The following is a 19,141-nucleotide window of genomic DNA, read 5'->3' on the forward strand; positions in this document are numbered from 1 at the left end:
TTTAAAGATGTATAAAGTTACATTAATATAATATTATATTATAAAAATCCTCAAAATTTTGTACTCTTTAAAATGGAGGTAAAAAGAAAGCGGATACTGAGCCAGCTGGTCATACATATTTTCATGTTTGTCAGGAAAATAGTTCATTTTCTATTTTATTGTCCCAGCCGTTTGGAAGATCTTTCTCAACTGTAGGCACATAGACGGATTTAAATCCAGCTACTCAAATTCAAAGGATTAGTATAATAGCCAGGGATCATAGGGGTTAGGACAAAGGTTATCGAAAACCTCGATTTTTATATATTATAATTATTCATTGAATTATCCAATCAGCGGTTTCGTTTGTTTATTTTTCACTTTTAGGTCAGGGTAGGTTAGGTTATATTGGATTCAGGATATCCCTGCTAGCACTAAGAAAATATATCTAACCATATTTTAGATTTATTTTCTAAAAAGGGGAGTGGGGGTTCTACGCTACGAACTTTGAAGGAAATCACCAGTTATTCAAGATTCAAGTAAAATAACTCAAGTTTTTAAGCCAGCGAATATGTGATGGTGTATTTGATTTTAGAGACCAGTATAATTTACAGTTCTTTGTTCCTCTCTTTCTGATAATAGCTAATCAATGAGGTTTAGTTACAGTAAAGCTTCGTCATTAAAATGAAATTTTCTTTCCACAGTGGGTTAGAGTATGCCATTATTTTTCCTACAATTTGGGAGTATTTACAATCACTCGGAGTTGATAAAGAACAAACTTATTGGCTAGGTAAGTATTTATATTTATTTTGAAACTAATTATATAGAAGTTCATGACCGTTTGTCCGTCCATGATCCAACTCAAAGAAGATATTAATGATTGTGCCTACTCCTTTCTTGCCAGATGCTTAACAGTATTATAAGAGCAAAGGGAAATCACTTGGCCAAAATTCAGGCGCATCTAAATATCTTATTAGCATCTAAAGTTTGAACTCTCAGACAAAGGTCGTTAAATCAAAGGGTTATATTTGTAATGTCTGCAATAGTTTAAATGGTGTTGTTAATGCCGTAGGACCTATTAAACTTTACATTTACTAAATACGTCATAAGCTTTCTTTTTCTTATAGAATATTCAGGGATCTCAAGGAAAAGACACAATTACCCTTCTGCAGATTAATGTTATTCTAAAAAAAATTTGTATTAGTGTTTTTTACAGTCAAATATCCCCTTTCTCCCCGAGAATATTACAATCATGTTCTTGCTGCCCTACTCGAGGAAAATAGTTCTGGATGGAATTCTTGTTTTAGGACTTGTGATATCTGCGATGACAATGACTGACATGATTTCTGGTCTTATTATCGGCAGGGTTGTTGATATATATACTAATACAAGGTATTACGTCAGGGATATAAAGGGATAAGACAATACCGAGAAATTGATATAAATCACCAATGATAATACACAAAATTACCCCTTCTATAGATTACAAATAGTAGTTGAAACGTTTGGATACTAAACTTAATGAACCAACCAATCAAAATTTGATTAAAGTCCCCAAAGTTGTTATGTCAAGGAATAAAAAGTTGTTATAAAACTTTGAGGGGGGGGGGGGGTTAATGCAACCATCTCGTAATCAATTTTTAAATGGCACTTAGAATTCGAATTTCGATCTGAAATTTTGCATGATTAATCCTTGGTAGGTCTATTTTCCCTAAATCGAACAAAAAGTTGGAAAAGTAACGGCTAGCGGCTCAGCCGTTTTTTTGCCTATTTTTAGCGCAAATTCATCATTAATTACGTAGGAATCAACTTTTTAAAACATATGTTTGGTTTATATCATGTTAAATGATAGCAATAACCATTTTTTAAATTTCTAGTACAAACTACCGGCTAGAAACAAAGGTTCTACCCCTACAACCCCATGCTCAGCTTATTACCAAACAATTCCTGCTCGCTTCACACTTACCTGGCCACCCTGGACAGAAGCACCTGGATCGCCATCCAGACCCAAGACAGATGAAAAAAACTGCCCTCCAATATAGAAACGAAATAAGACGCATTACTCCTATAACAAATAAACCAGAGTTAAAAAGAGGCCTTAAATCTCTGCACACAAAAACCGTTGCAACTGTTAAAAGCAAGTATAAGAACAACAGAGTCCTCAACTTCAAACCCCCAGAAATTAGTAAAACAGAGAACACACTAACTAGAAAGGCCCGCTGTTCTCTGTCCCAACTCAGATCTGGTTTTAGCACTAAAGTAAATGACTACAATCACCGTATCAACGAAGAAATTGACAACAAATGCCCAGCTTGTCAAGTTTCCCCTCATGATGTCCCCCACCTTTTCAACTGCAACTCCAACCCTAGAGATCTGAATCCTATCGACCTTTTGAAAAAACCGAGAAAAGTAGCAAGATTTCTACAGCTAGATGGCAACCCTGAACCAGACCGATGAAATGGCTACACACACACACACACCGGCTAGAACCGTTTGATATCGTTTTGATAACGTTTTGGAGATAGGTTTTGTAACTAATTTGCCCTAAAGATAGCCAAAAAAAAAGGCAAAACGGCTGAGCCGTTAGCCGTTACTTTTCCAACTTTTCAACAATATGAAAGTTTCTTTAATGGAGAATTCAATCAGTTCAGTAGTTATCAAAGCTACAGACAATAAAATCTTTACTACTTTTTATAATAGGATATCCGTAAGGGAAACAACGCTAATTTTTTGTTCAGATTACTGGTCCTTGTATTGAACCTGTTCCAGATAGGGGGAGGAGTCATTTACTGTTGTGCAAGGTTTACACATTTTTTAGTAGCGGAGCTACACTACAATTCAAATGTTCAAAATATATTCATCTTAGCTATTAAATATAGCCTAGATCCTGCTTATGATAACTAAATTACAAAGCTGCTGCCATCAGAAACTTTAATCGATATAGCTTTTTTTATGCCTTTTAAGAGTACATTTCCTTATAATTTTATGGCCCTTAGGGCTTCCTAAACAGTGGAGTTCAAAAGGTTGTCTCTTTAATATGTTAGTTTGTTAGTGTTTCTGTATTTCAAAAATTTTTATGAAAAGAATCTTGTTTAAGTCTTAATATACAATATACATATAAACCTCAACCTATATTAATATACAGGAATGCCGAATGATTGATGTTTAAATATTTATTAGGAGTGCCGTGGCATTGGTTCTGGCAAGATTGCTCTCTGGTTGTGGCAAATCTATATCTGTTGCCTTCCTTGTAAGTTACAATTCTTTGGTTTTTATTTATTTATTTTAATTAGATGTTCACACTATAATAATATCTATCCTATTCTATTAAAAAAACAAAACATAAATGTACCATAGAGTAAGGGCCCAAGGGCTGTTTATTACACTAGTCCCCAAGGTTTTATAATTATGTTTTCTTATTTGTTGTCTTAACAACTTTGGGATTGAATTTTGATTGGTTGGATCATTAAGTTTAGTGTCCAAGCGTTATATAACATCCAATTGTAATCTACAGAAGGGGTTATTTTGTAAATCATAATTGAGGATGTACACCAATTTATTGACCGTTGTCTTATCCCGTTAGATCCCTGTAAATGAACTCTACTTTTAGTACTATAACTCATAAGAAGCATTTTGTCAAACTAACTTTAATTTTGGAAGTAAAAATTGCAAAATTTAGGTATAATATTTTTAGAATTTATTTCTTTATTGATATCAACTTCTTCATTTAAAAAATCAACAATTACTAAAAAACCATTTTAGGCAGATTTGTGTAGATACACCTCTAAATCTGAAAGAACATCAGTTCTCTTGGTTCTTAATATCTCCCAGCAAATAGGTAATGTTCTAATAATAGATGTATTACTCTAGATGGTTAGTTTGAAAATAATATTTTCATTTAAAAACAATAAACTGTTTAAAATTGACCTTTAATTGGATGAAATCTAAAAAATGCCTTATGTACTAATGTGTACAACTTTCTAACCAATAATGAGGTCGTAAGTTCTTGAATTGTGTTACAATTGGATCAAATCATCATCTAGACTTTATATATTGATTGTGCTTTATTATGTATATTTACAGTAGCGCAGCTACTATATAACAATATTATGCCGCGTTGTTTCAGATGTCTGTATATAAAATAAAGATGTAAAATATCTATGCTTTCGCACTCTCTCAAAATAGTTTTGATCCTCACACGAACTTAAAATTTTCTTATCATATCTTTTATTTACGGCATAACAGTCTTTACCATTCATATCTATAAAAAGAAATTGCTTGTTATTGCAGTGCGTTTTATTTACCCAATTATTCATGTTATTTATCTATCTAGGGTTGGTGCTGGGACCTGGAATGAATCTAATCCTTGATTACCTGAATATCCATGTCACAAAGGTGGTCAATCGCATCCGCTAAAAAGTCACAAAATTTTGTGGGAGGGGATAAGGGTTTTACACTTGGGACAGATTGAGATTGGGCACTAATTGTAAACCTATTTTTTAACTAATAGGACATAAACACACATTAAAGGTTTAGTGCAAAAGCTATAAGAAATCATCACATGAAATGTTAACAGCATATCTCGTATAGCTGCTGAGTTAATTGTATTTGATTTATATTTTCTCCTCATTGGACAGACGGACTGAACTAGTGGGTTATTAGAAGAGTTGAGGTTTATCTTTAGCCAGAAGAATCCTATTAGGAAGTAAGCAGTCTTTCAAGCAGCTTAGAAAATTATGAAAGGACAGACCATGTAAGTCTTTAAGCGTATGTTAATGTTAATGTCGTGTGGGTGAGTTGCACCTGGACTGAACAGTCAACTTGTCAACTCAAGGCCAGACTCTTAGTCCTTCACCTCATACCCGTGGTACAGTACATTGCAGACAACCAACCCTTTGATTGCACGATCTTTGTCTGGAGATCCTAACTGTGCATGGTAGTGAGTTGCGCCTGTTTGGGGCCAAGGCATTCCCCCTACTCAAACTCTTTGATGTCCTGTGCCGAACAGAGCAGGTAGGTACCATTTTTAACGTCTTTGGTATGACACGGATTCGAGTTTGCATCCTTCCCATCATTTCCCTTAACACTTTAATTAGGGCTTGTGGGTAATTTACACTTCAACCTTATGGAGGGTGAGTTAAGGTTTCGTGATTTTTGTCACGATATTATTGCGACTTTTTCATGCAACCAAGGCACAGGACGTGGCGCTGTTTTGACAACGACACAATGAAGTCACATCAAATCCTAGGGACTTTTCAGTCAACCTAGTATTTAAGGATGACTCCCAGTAGATGAACTAACAAACGCCACTTACACACCAGCTAGCTACTACACAATGCTAGTCCACAGGGACTTTTCAGTCAACCTATGACTGAGCAAAGTTTTTCGTTCACTAGTGTACTATGCCAAGGACCACCCATGCATACCTGATTTAGGGCTAAGGCTTCCCCCCTACTCTTACTCCAAATCTCTAACGCCTGAAAGAGCAGCAGTAGGTACTAATTTTTACATCTTTAGTATTGATGCGGTCTGGGGACTCGAACCCGACACCTCCCCAACAGATAAGCGGACGTTAAACCACTGAGCCATATCTGCGGGTATTTAAGCGTATGCGATTGATCATATTTTCCTAAGAACTTCACCATAACCAAGTTGAACGCGCCTGGCTTAGTAATGGCTGCGCTCTGGGCTTTTGTCTCCTTTCTAGTCCTACTATTCTATTTTGACTTAGGTAAACTTTGTTCCAAAACGATATTTGTAAAAATACATGAAGGTAGGTACCTTTTCAACTAATTCAACAATAAACAAGGATGACAACATCCATAAAAGCGAAGCACTGAAACGGTAGGACAAACGGACATGAACACTTATACAGAGTCAGAACTGAATAATCAGAATATAAATGTATAAGAGTCGTACTTTATACAGGATAATTTTTATGGACATACTTACATATTTAGGACTTGGTTGCTTTCTAAATCGTACCTAACTACTAAAGGAATTACCATGCAAAATTTGAAATCGTTAGGACAATTCTAAAATGCCTAAATTAACGAAAAAGCTATCCGTTACGGACGGACGGACCTACCCTAATTATAGAAAAGCTTAACTTTTAAAAAAAGTAAAACTTTCTGAGTAGATCAACTAAAATGTTGTACTATTCGTTTTATTAAGCTTGAAGCCAGATAAGAATAAAAATTCATTTAGTTAGCTTGTAAATGTAGGGGGGAAATTGGGTAAAAGATTAACTTCATGGGGCTTTGATTGTTCTTACCCTTCCTAAAACTTAAAGAAAATGTTTGGTCTTTTTTTTATGAGTAGGTAAAACCTAGATGTGTTTAGTTTTAATATAGTTTGCTAGTAAGAACAGCTTGTACATATTGGCAGGAAGATTTGATTTTAGACTTTTTTGTTTTAGTTAAGCTTGCGAGTGAAGAATTAATAACTGACCAACTAGATCAGGTATAGATATAAAACCTTCAAATAGATGGACAGACAAAAAAGGTATAGATAAGAAATATGTATTAAATAAAAGTTCTCAGAAATTTGAGAAGTAATATATCTTTAGGAGATTATTAAATCACTTTAATATAAAAGATATTAGGTAATAAAATAAACGATGATTGTTTATCTTTTCACAGCTACCGAATAAATTACATTTTCCTTTTGCAACATACAGACCGACAAAGTAAGCTATAAAGTATAAAGTTAGCTACTTTGTAACTTTTATATTATTATGTTTTAGAAAGTTTTTCTCTTTTAACTAAATCACATTTTTAAACAATTTTCTTTAAAAAAAACTCCTTTTGCGTTATCCCAAGAAGTGTTGGGGGGGGGGGGGGGGGGGTAGTGGCCTAAAAGATATTCCCTGGACTATATTGTTAGAATTGCCTTTAAATACTCGGTAAAATCGTTTACGAGATCTTTTGTGTTCTTCAGGGCTACCTGTCAACAGCAAGCGAGACTATTAGAGAAAATATGAACTTATACTCAGATGATTCAGACTCTATTCATTCACAACAAAGTAAGTAGGGAGATAGGCTTTTTAAATCTTTTCGTTTAGAAGCATTCTAGAAATCTAGAAATTCATCTAAAAAGCTTTACTTAAATACATGGAAAATCATTTAAAATCAAAACAAACTCGTTTTTCTTCTTTGATGTATTTCTATGTCTTCAACTAGGTAGTTTTTTTTACCTTTTCAATACTTAAAATTGTTTACCTAGTCATTTCTTTAAAAATTTTGTCCAGTTAAATTAATAGAAGTAGAGTGTATCAATGTGTATTGTGTGCCTGTGTCTGTTTATGAAATTTGCATATCTTAAACATTTCTCATGGAATTTTGGATTTTTGGTTATTTGATTTGTAAAAAAAAGTAAAAGGTTGATTGCAAGTGTTAGGATGTAAGTGTGTCTCTGTATAAAATTTTGAGTATCTTGGCCATTAAAAAAAAAACTTTTTAGTGTGTTTGTATAGGTATATGTGCACGAAAAGGCAGTAGCAATCTTTTTTTATGTCTTTGTGAAAGAATGGCATCTAGTGTTCGTTCAGTTTTTCCAAGAATTAAAAAAAAATATTTTTTAAATCGCCACTTTTAAGTTTTCATAAAAACTAATCTTGTTTAAGGACTAAGTATGCACAGTGAAGAGGAGTTGGGAGATATTAATGAACAACACATTGGTTCCATCAGAATTCAGAACCGAGGTATTGTTTGGAGCGCAGCTTCTCCATAATCATTATTTGTCCGTACATGATTTACTCTTTGACATCTATACTTTTTTAAAAGCGAAGCTTTTCTATAATTAGGGTCGGTCCGTACGTCCGTCCGAGATAAATAGCTTTTATTCGTTAATTTAGGTATGTTAGAATTGTCCTATCGATTTCAAACTTTGCATGGTGATTCTTGTAGTAGTTAGGTACGATTTAGAAAGCGTAGCAACTCTATAATCATTACCAGAATGTCCGTACGTCCATTTTAAACATGTTTATTTTTCTACTTTTTTAACAACAAATTTTAATGTGATCTAATTATCCGTTTGATCTGATTTTTGGTATATTGATTCCTGGGACAACAAAGAACAATTTTATAAGCGAAGCAACTATAATCAAGTCCTAAAAATGTAAGTATGTCCATAAACATTATCCTGTATCAAGCAGTTTTGCAACAAATTTACTTACAATTTTGTATCGACTCTTATTTACTAAGTATATTTGCGATAACTTTTATTTAATGAAATCTTCCAATTTTTAACATGTACAAAACAGCCTGCTTAATTGCTTCAAGATCCATGTCAGATCTATATAGGAAATAAATGTCTATAAACGAGCTCAAGTTTTCCAAGGAATAATCGTTGAAAACTCATAGTGCTCCAATAATCCATAATAAACTCTCATTGCCCAGAACGACAAGACCCATTATTTTCACGGAGTAAGGGAGGGGACAATGGATCGAATATTCAATCTTTAGGAGTCTCAGACTTTGGGGACTGGCTTAAAGGGAATGTGCAAGAATTTAGCAGTTTCTGACTGAGTTTGGGGACTTGCGCAAGAAATGCCGTTACTCGCTATGTTAGTTTTGAATATATATAGTTTGCAGACAGAGAGTACTTCAAATATAAATACACGGCCCCCCTCCCATACTATATTTCACTCCCTTCATCCCCACCTCCTTTTTAAAAGTATACGAGAAAGGGAAATGGAGAAGGGAGGTGGGGGAAATAAACAGGATAAAAAGGGGCAGGAAGGCCTGCGGGTCATATACTTGCACATCCAGCTACACGCCTGCCTGCCCCTTTTTTCCGTGTTCACATCACTTGCCCCCAAATCTCTTTTCTCTTTCCCTGTCATCTGAAGAGATCCAGGGAGATATTTGTAGTAATTAATTACAGAATGTTTATGTCAGTCTGTAATACTGGTAATCTTATTTTCAAATGATTGCTTTTTTTCTTGGAACTTTTTTCTTAGTTTATGGTTTTCTAGATTTAATCAACAATCACTTTACAATTTCCACCATATTTTCGGGATTATTCTAGTTTTCATGGCCTTTCTTCAAAAACTCTTAAATTGAATTAATTGCCCATTGTCCCCTCCCTTACTCCCTGCATTATTTTACTTTATCAAAAATAAATTCATTTTTTTCATTTCATGTTGCTATTTACATTATAATGAAGTATTTAATTTCTAATCATAAAAAAGAAAATTAAATTTATAATATAATAAATTAAAGAAAACTCTGTTTTAAAAGAATTCGATTGTGGCGACACTTTGTGTGTTCAAATATTGAACTAAAATTGTAATCATATAATAAACCCTTTGGTGATGGTAATGTAAAGAAAAAAATATAATTTAAAAAATCTTTTTAAGATCATTTAAATTATTAAATATTTACTTCCGTTTAAATAGTAATAGATTTATTATGAAATATATATGCATATAGAAAACTAGCCAATAGGGAGATAGTTATATCGAGCCAACTCTAGTACTTTTATATTCTGATTATTCAGTTTAGACACTATACAAGTGTTAACGTCCGTTTGTCCTACCGTTTCAGTGCTTCGCTTTTATGAATGTCATCCTTGTTTTATCTATAACGCATAATTAAAAATTCGCCTATATATCTATAATACTAAGTAGAACGATGTCTCTCTGTCTGAAGCTTATCTTAGTAACCACTGATCTGATTGGACTCTACTCTTCAGGAAATATTCCTACTGGTCCTGTGATTGTTTTAAGCTATTTCCTTGTGGGGTGGGACACTAAACTAAAATTTAAAAAGGGGGAGGTTGACTTCCTCCCCCCAAAAAAATTCTTTTAGGTTCTTTATCTTTTTAAATATCAAATACAAAAAGTTGGGTCGATCAAACCCAGTTCATTACATCTTGGGGCAAAGCCCCTAGCATCTAACGACCATAAATATTCGAAGGGGCAGAGATAGGCTAGAAAAATAGTCTGAAACCATCCCAAAATAAATCTGAAAATGAAATAGCTCAAAGCAATAACATGAACTATGTCAAGCTTACTTTAATCATAAAACACAATCGGTTCAGAAGTTATTGAGATCTTAAGCTACAGGCAAAAAAACCTTACTATATATAATAGGATACATACATTATTTAGTTATATATTAAGAATGAAGATACTGTATTTGTGTAATGATTAAAGTAAAGGAGAAGAAGCAGTTTGTTCTGAATTAATAAAAATAAGATTTATAACTGCGGGAGGGGGGGATAACCTCAAAATAGCCCAACCTTAAAATATAATTCAGCAAATTTTTGGGAAAAAAATTTGTTGGTCAAAATGATATTTGTATATATACTAATGTATTTTAGAGGGTAGTGAATCATGTTCCCCTGGACCAAGACTACCCCTCATTCTCTCTCCACCCCCCGGAGTCACAGGAATTATTCTATGTCTTTCTATTCATCTAATGAATTTAAAAGTATAGATGCATAAATGCTCCAGACATCTACCTTACTTACACTGACACTAAATTTTCAAAACTTGAATATTTTGTACTGTGTAGCCTACAAGGAGACTATCAGTATCCACGAATGAGAGCAAGTGTTTTTCAGAACCTTGCAGCAGTGATTTTATGTCCTTTTTTGTAAATATACTAAGTTTGTGTTAAATATAGATCTATCAAAACATTTATATAAAAACTGTGAGATGTTAAGGCTTTTTTGACGAATTATCATCATACGTTTTGCAGAGTTTAAATTTAAAAATAAAGAATACGGAAAAACATCATCAAATGCTGCTGTAAAATACATAAGTACATTAATAAAACTGATTACAATTACCACCTTACACTTTTCATCAAAAAAGCATTTCATGACTCATAATGTCAACTCATTATACTTTTTCATAACATTATGCCAAGACCATGGTAGACCTTAACTTTTTTATATTCATTTAACCAAAAATGTCTAAAATAGCTACATCTTATATACATCAGCAGCAACGACTTCAATGTACATAAAAACTAAGACAAGAACAAATTGTGTTTACAGTTGCTGGAACTAGTCACCTCCTTACCATTCCTGCCATTGACTGCTTTAAGGCCAGGTACAAATATTATAACAGTATAATGGGGATTTTACACCCGCAAGGAAAATAGCATATAATTATGTTTGAACCAGTATTTTTATATTTCGTAATAAACAGAAACCAATAGGTGATTTGATATTTCATGTTATTTTTAACTGCTATAATACCACTAGGTGTGATTTTTATGACAATCCCTCTTTAGTGCTAAAATTTTGACAAAAAGGATGACAACATCCATAAAATCGTCGCTCCTGAATAAGACGGTATGACAAACGAACATTAACATATGAGCAGGGGTGTATATTCCGCAAATTTGACCCGGCTGAGGGGAGGGTAAAAAAAATAAAAAATATGTGGCTGGGGGGCGTAAAAAATGTAAAAATTAATAGAACTGAAAGCATTTTTCTCCACTCTTTGATGAAAAAAAACTAAAAGAATATGTGGGAGTGGGGATAATATGAATAAAATGAGTTTTGAAAATATTTTTTCATTTTATCCCCTTCCTTGCTGGAAAAAACTAGAAGGGGAAAATAATTTAGAAATTTGCAGCCGGGGTATAAAATGAATCTTGTGCAGAATATACACCCCTGCATATGAGTGTCAGGACTTAAAAAGCAGAACATTAAGTCTTAACAAATTTATATGTAAAGATATTTCAAAATAATTTAAATACAGCAGGGTGCCGGAGCCGTATAATTTTGATGCGGCTCCGGCTTCAGCTCCGGCTCCGGCTCCTACCTTAAAATTAATATATCAATTTTTTTTTCATTATTGAATTTGATAAAATAAAATAAATAATATAAAATATTTTGCTTTTATTTGATTAAAGCTATATAAAAGTAGAAGGATGTGTGTCTATTTGTTAAGTAACAATAGTTTTTCAGTTTATTATATGGAAATAGACCGTTGCCAAATTATAATATTACTTTAAAAAATCATTTTTAGCTAGTCCGGAGCCGGAGCCGTTTTTAACGAAAAATACGGCTCCGGCTCCACCAAAAATGTTGCTGCTCCCGGCTCCGGCTCCAGAACACTGAAATACAGGATACACTATTTAAAGACATTAATTAAATACTTACATTTTTATGACTTAAATTTACAGATGTATTGAATCGTATGTAATGTACCGTTAAAAAAAAAGACATTTAGACTTACAGACCGATAACTATAAGCAAGCTTCGCTTAAAAAGAAATTATGTCAAAATCATGGACTCATTGATTTATGGATGTAATTAAAGGTCACGAGGCACCAGTGGAGCTGATTTTAGCATCGGACACAGCAGTAATAACAGCCAAGGCTCAGGTAGATAATCCTCCTGGATATGAGTTGTAAAAACCTCTGCGGGAAGTAAAAATTATTAACACATATTTCTTACTTCTTGCTTATTATTTAGTCTTTCTTTTCCCATTTTATACCTACATCTTAATTGCAGGCTGGCCACAAACATGCTATTTCCACTATTTTTGCATGCTATTCATACTATTCCAAAAAATTATGCTATTTCCACTATTGTCCAAAATTGCATACTATTTCCACTATTTTCCAAAAAGTAGCGGGTTTTATCGCATTTTCATAGTATCTTTTATCCTATTTCTAGCCCCTGCGGGGGGCGCTAACCCTGCGGGGCAATCATTACCGCTTACCTAACCTAAAATAACTTATCAAATGCTACTGTGAAAATATGGCAAACTCGCTACTTTGTTTTCATTTTTTTTAGAAATGTAACTGATGTTTATGATCTCTTAACTAATATAAATCCTCTGTTTTTAGGTTCTTTTTCACATAACAATTTTAAACGGCTGTAATTTTGAAGCTGAAAGACCAATTTTTTCAGAAAATGTTTTTGTGTGTGTAAATTTTATGTTAGGAATCTTAAAACATAAATTTCAGCAGCGGAAGCTGTACTTGGCAGCTGCCAGCCGGGGCTCGGCAGGAAAACGATGGTGGATATTTATGAAATTTTGATGGGTCTGTGGACAAGTGCGTAGCATAAGTTTGGTCCCTGCCTTGGACAAGATGGCGAAGTCGCCCAAGTTCCTGAGGCCTGCTTCATATGAAATTTTAATACCTCATGTGGACATGTTGGAAAAATTTAAGTTTAAAATTTAAAGTCAAAAATTTCAGTCAAAGGATCCTTTTAAACATTTCCGGAAACCTGGAGGATCAGAACGTGCAGGATCAAACCTGGAACCTTAAATTGGTATCTATATACATATTTATGATATTTTAGTATTTTGGTAACATAAAATGCTTTCTTAAACTCAAATATTTTTTTCTCTTTACCTGGATGATCCTGCCAGGTTTGTTGGCATCCTGTGCCCGCTAGGAATGAGATATTGATAAAATTCTTACCCTCACTTAAGTGTCATACCCAAACCCATTATTTAAGTCACTCGGTGCCTATTAGATCAAGGGGGGGGGGGGGGATTCTCAGGAACCAAAATTATGAACCTTGCAGATTTTTTGGACTTAAGCTTTTATGGGTAAATTAACATTTAGTTAGATGTCACCCCACTTCCAATTTCCCTAGCCCCGCGTGGGTTAAAAAGCCTTTAAATTAACCTAACCTTAACTATCTAATAAACCATTTGATCATGAGAGCAGATTTTTTTGGACTTAAGCTATCAGAGGTATGATATATAGTTTAAGCAAGAAGCAACTACCCAGCCATCACACCCTAGCCCTCCGAGACTCAATAAAACCATAAAATTTGATCTAACCTCAGTTTTCTCTAAAACTACTTTATAAACCGTGCAGATATTTTGGACTTAAGCTTTTATTAGTGTAGCCCAACTTTTAGTTTAAAAGTCATTCTCCCCCCCCCCCCCTAGCCCTCCGGGGCTCAATAAAACCCTAAAATGAACCTGACCTTGATTATCCTTAAACCATTTAATCTTAAAAGTAGATTTTTTTTTCAATTTAAGTTATCAAAGGCATCAGTTATAATTTTAGCAAGAAGCAACACCTTAGCCCCAATCCCCCTAGCACTGTAGGACTTTATGAAACCCTAAAAATTGACCAAACCTTAGTTTTCTCTTGGATCACATTTGAATCGTGTAGATATTTTGAACTTAAACAATGTGTATAAAATAACTTTTAAGTTTAAGAGTCATTCCCCCTGACCTTCCCCCCCCCCCCTATGCCTCTAGCCTTCTAGGGCTTTATAAAACCCTAAAAATGACCTGGAATCCTTTAATTTACCATGCAGATATTTTGGCTTTCATTGGTATCAACCAACTTTTAGTCTAGAAGTCAATCTGATGCCCCCTTTCCCCTAGCCCTCCGTGGCTCAAAAAGACCTTAAAATTAACCTAATCCTAGTTAGGTATCTCTTAAACCAATCGATCATCAGAGCAGTTTTTTTTTGACTAAAGCTGTCAGAGGCATGAGCTATAGTTTATGCAAGAATCAACACCTGAAGACCTCCCCCCCTTACTCCCCTGCCTGCATTTTAAGGCATTAAGTTGTTTTAAATGTACATTATTGTGTTTAAAATGCATGCTATTTCATACTATTTTATGGAATTTGTACATACTATTGCATACTATTCACTTTTTTTCTGCATACTATTTTATGCTATTTTGAAAAAAAGTCTGTGGCCACCCTGTAATTGGAACGGATGATCTATTTAGTAGTGAAACAATTGTCTTCCATCAATAAAATGTTAAAAAATAACTTGTGTTTATATATATAATTTATTATATAAAGTAGTACCTAAGTTGTTTTTTTTTGTCAGTAGCTTAATATTTCCACTGAGAGATCTCGATATGGGTTCCCTTTGCAGCGAAGTTTTTTTTATTAAACAGTATCAAGGATGACTATTTCTAATAGTAACGCAGCTTTTGGACATATTCTGGTTCTATTAGGCTCTCAAATGTTGGATATAGAGAAACGTAAAAAAATATGTTTTTGTCTAGACTCTACAAAACGTTGGACGGGTCTTATAATAATATTCTTCAATTATCTAGGTTATGGGTCAACAGATCATCAACTTGTGCCTTGTAGTTATCAATCTGAACTGTCCTTGCATGATCAGCTGATTAGGCCAAGGCCTAGAAGAGCTTCCTGGGATGTACGGGTGGATCCTATCAGGCTTCTTAGGTAGAATTAAGTTAAATAAGGACAATTTAATAAGTAGCTAACTTATAATAATGTACACCGATACTAATAAACTATACCTAGGTAAAAAAAGGATAATAAGGGGGACATTTTTCGCATATTTTCCGCAAAGTTGTGATTAATCGTTTAGTCAAATGCGCTTTTTAAGTCTAACTGTTCTTAATTACGACCGAATGTTTATATATGATATGGTCAAAATTAAGAACAGTTTGACTTAATAAGCGCAATCGACTAAACGGTTACATACAACTTTACGGAAAATACGACAAAAATTACCACTTTTATAAAAATTTGTAAGGTATTAGATAAACTATAACACATGGTAATTAATATATTACGGTCAATTGAGTGCAAAGCATTTCTGTAATAAAACCGATTAATATAACTTATAGAGTAGATACGACTCTAATTCTGATTATTCAGTTCTGACACTTTATAAGTCTTAATGGCTGTTTGTCCTACCGTTTCAGTGCTTCGCTTTTATGGATGTTGTCATCCTTGTTTAAGGGGGGGGGGGGGAGTTTTGACACATTTGCGTAAACCTGGCACCTAGGCTTTATCTTTGGACTGAGAGGATAGATTATTAATGATAAAATCATTCTTATATGATGAATTTCACGAAGTTTTAAGATTTTTTAAATAGGCCTCCAGGTTTCGGAGCTCCAGGCCTCCAGGTGGTCTCTGTACAGGTAAAAATGAAAAAAAAATAGATTAGGTATAGAAACATCAAAGAAAAGTAAAAACTTATATATAAATGTCTCTAAACAAGTAAGGGGGGGCCCGGGGGGGGGGAGTTTTGACACATTTGCGTAAACCTGGCACCCAGGCTTTATCTTAAAACTTCGTGAAATTCATCATATAAGAATGATTTTATCATTAATAACCTATCCTCTCAGTCCAAAGATAAAGCCTGGGTGCCAGGTTTACGCAAATGTGTCAAAACTTCCCCCCCTCCCTTACTTGTTTAATGACATTTATATATAAGTTTTTACTTTTCTTTGATGTTTCTATACCTAATCTAAATGAATTCTAATTATCTTGAAAACCGAAACAATAATTTTTAGGCGAAGTAAAAGAAAATCAGAGAAATATATCATTGAAGCAGAAAGATTTATAGCGGATGAAAATAATAGAACTAGCTCAACTTTTGATGCCAGCAGGTTCTCAAGCAGGTTTGTCATTCTCTTAAAATATTTGTATGTGGTAAAATAGGTTAGGCGTAGTTTTCTATCATTAATGATATATCTTTTTTGAATGACCAATACCAGCTATCTCTTTAACCATTTATGTAACTACATATAACAAGGAGATTATTTAGATTATATTGAATAACACAATTTTACGATCTGTAACAATTCTTATAAAAAAAGATGTGGGCTGTTTTTCTGTCTCTCTGTCTTTCTAACCGACATTTTTTGTTTATATATTTTGGAGGAAGGTACTGCAACCTTCCGCGTCCCATCCCAAGTTATGTGTACCTATGTATCTTCTTTTGACATCTATCATATGTATCCACTTTTCTAACTTTCTAGGAATGTGTCAGTAGCGCAGACAGAAAGTTCCATGATGTCAAGCTCCAGTGGAGGCTGTAATGAATATAAAGAACACATTGCTAAACCAGAAATTTGCATTCTCATTTTTATCAGATTTATTGGTGAGTCTCAATTTTACTTAATTCTTTGTATCCTAATAATGAATAATGATACATTCAAACTTATTGTTTCCCAATCAAACATAATATCTATGAAGGGAGGGGACATTGGCCTGTATATTAAACTAGTACCCAAAGCTTTAAAACCGATCTTATCTTGCTCGTTGACTTATAAACTTTGGATACACATAATGCGATGTAAATTCTGTTAGTTTTTTTTATATGTTTGATCATGTATTTGACAATAACTCTGTCAAAAATACTCACAAATCACACCTTTTTCGACCTAAGATACTGAAACAGTTTCTTTACAAGCCCAAGTAATTAGTTTTGAAATATCTTCCTATTTATATAAAAATCATATCCCATTAAATCAATTGATTTTATTGATTTCATGGTTTCCATACATTTAAAAACTTACACCCAAGGGGACTATCCACGAACAAGAGCACGTGATTCTAAGTACCTTCCAGCATTGATCCCAAGTATTTTCTTTCAAAATAGGTCACTACTAATCATTAGTATATTGACGAGAAAATTTATATTTCACCACTTCAAGTTGAAGAAATGTAATAAAGATGTCCAGCATTTTTAGTTAAAATTCTATCAAACGTTTTGTTGAGTTCGAGGTGTCTTTAATTGTCCATGTTGTCAAATGCTAAAAATAAAAAAAAAGTCAAAAGTACATTAACTATTTCTCATATGTATGTTTAAATTAACGCTAATATGGATTAATTTACAACATATATAACATGAGTATTCGCATATGTATCATCAAATATCCATTTTATTAAAAAAATTAGCTTTATAAAAGTATATGTTACTATTATCAATTTCTTGTACATAAAAGTAAAACATATATATTATAAACTAATATATATTGAAAGTCATTTATACTGTACCCAAGTCGTAGTCCAAGTCCAATTATATGTCTGTACATTTACAAGTCAAGTTTTTGAGTAAAAGATTTACCACATATATCACATTACTATAAGTTTTCAAAATCAATCAAAATACCTAAAAAACATAGTGAAACATAAATTTTCTCGTCAATATTATAATGATTAATGGTGACCTATTATATTCTGAAAGAAAATACTTAGGATCAATGCTGGAAGGTACTTAGAATCACGTGCTCTAGTTTGTGGATAGTCCCCTTTGCTTATTCTTTAGTATATTTATTATTTTTCTATGGAATAAAAAGATATTTTAAATTTTATTACTTTGATTAGGTATAGATAAACTGTTTGAAATTTTAGGACGTAAAAGGTCTGTTTTCAAAGCATTTTTGATTTGAGTTATGGCCAAATTTATATATTATTATGATCGAACATATAAATTACCATATCAGTGACTTTTGTTTTTCTATTTTCAGTGTTATTTTGCCAGACAAGTCTAGAAGCTATAGTCCCTCCAGTAATGAACACTATTTTCCAATATGATGATTCTGCTAACTCTTATCTCTACCTGGCAGCTGCCTTTGAATTTATAGGTAGTAGTGGAATTTTGTTTTATTATTTCCAAAATAAGTTTATGAATTTGTTTTCCCGTATCGATTTGAAACCGATTAATATCCGGTGGATTAGAACCGGTTCTCAGCCATACTTAAAATTTTTGTGTAGCATAGTATTATATCCAGTTTTCTACGAATGTAATTGTACATTTTTATATCCGCGGAAAGCTATTTATAATACGATGCGCAAGGTGTTGAGGTATTCCGATTTCAAGCAATGATGACGACATTTCAAAATTGATTTTCCGTAAAATTGGGTGTAACCTTTTGGTCAAATGCTCGTAAAAAGTTAAACTGTTCTTAAAGGGACTGTAAACGTAAATTTTTCTCATCTTAATATCAAATCTTAACATTATCTCATTCATAATATCTCACAGATAGAGCAAAACGCGCTTTTGTTTGCTTAAAAAACGGCCTTTTCCGACGATTTTTATAAGGTACAGGGAAAGGAAGGAATTTTCCGTACCAAATAAAATGTGCATTAAATTGCTTTTTTCTCCCATTAAAGCTAAAATTATACTTTTTCACATAGTTCTAGATTTTTCCTAACGGTTAAGCTGACTTTTAACATAATCCTTGCTTTAAACCAATGTATAGTTACTTAGAAATTGATAAAATAAGCAATATTTTTTATTGAAAACCAAATACAATAACAAAGCTAGAAACAGGTTTTTTTTATTAGTATCCAATTAACTTTAGATGGCCCATCTCTCGCCCACCTTTAATTACAAATTTGTAAATAATAAAGACGCAATATTTCTTTATAAACAGTCTGATAAAAGTGTAAACTAATTTTCGAAAGTGGGTTATTTATTGTCTAACACAATAAAAAAGGAT

At 33.2% G+C, this 19,141-nt stretch overlaps 1 protein-coding gene across 2 annotated transcripts in view; it reads left to right on the plus strand.

The window, feature by feature from the left end:
* The window catches only part of LOC145329959 (uncharacterized), a 26,321-nt gene continuing 7,180 nt past the window's right edge, over positions 1-19,141 (plus strand). For both annotated transcript variants that reach the window (XR_013883190.1, XM_080174453.1), the window contains exons 1-18: positions 1-131; positions 678-766; positions 1,284-1,368; positions 2,715-2,777; positions 3,157-3,226; positions 3,739-3,814; positions 4,310-4,371; positions 5,611-5,707; positions 6,395-6,438; positions 6,916-7,000; positions 7,601-7,678; positions 10,303-10,367; positions 10,980-11,038; positions 12,259-12,323; positions 14,990-15,122; positions 16,205-16,312; positions 16,673-16,794; positions 18,167-18,283. Coding sequence is in view for 1 of the 2 variants with exons in the window: in XM_080174453.1 (XP_080030579.1) it covers positions 73-131; positions 678-766; positions 1,284-1,368; positions 2,715-2,777; positions 3,157-3,226; positions 3,739-3,814; positions 4,310-4,371; positions 5,611-5,707; positions 6,395-6,438; positions 6,916-7,000; positions 7,601-7,678; positions 10,303-10,367; positions 10,980-11,038; positions 12,259-12,323; positions 14,990-15,122; positions 16,205-16,312; positions 16,673-16,794; positions 18,167-18,283 (1,477 nt within the window). In the remaining variant the exon portion in view is untranslated. The remainder of the gene's footprint in view (positions 132-677; positions 767-1,283; positions 1,369-2,714; positions 2,778-3,156; positions 3,227-3,738; positions 3,815-4,309; positions 4,372-5,610; positions 5,708-6,394; positions 6,439-6,915; positions 7,001-7,600; positions 7,679-10,302; positions 10,368-10,979; positions 11,039-12,258; positions 12,324-14,989; positions 15,123-16,204; positions 16,313-16,672; positions 16,795-18,166; positions 18,284-19,141) is intronic.

The sequence above is a fragment of the Acartia tonsa genome, chromosome 10 (assembly GCF_053477335.1).
Source record: "Acartia tonsa isolate MP-2025a chromosome 10, ASM5347733v1, whole genome shotgun sequence".
Classification (NCBI taxonomy): domain Eukaryota; kingdom Metazoa; phylum Arthropoda; class Copepoda; order Calanoida; family Acartiidae; genus Acartia; species Acartia tonsa.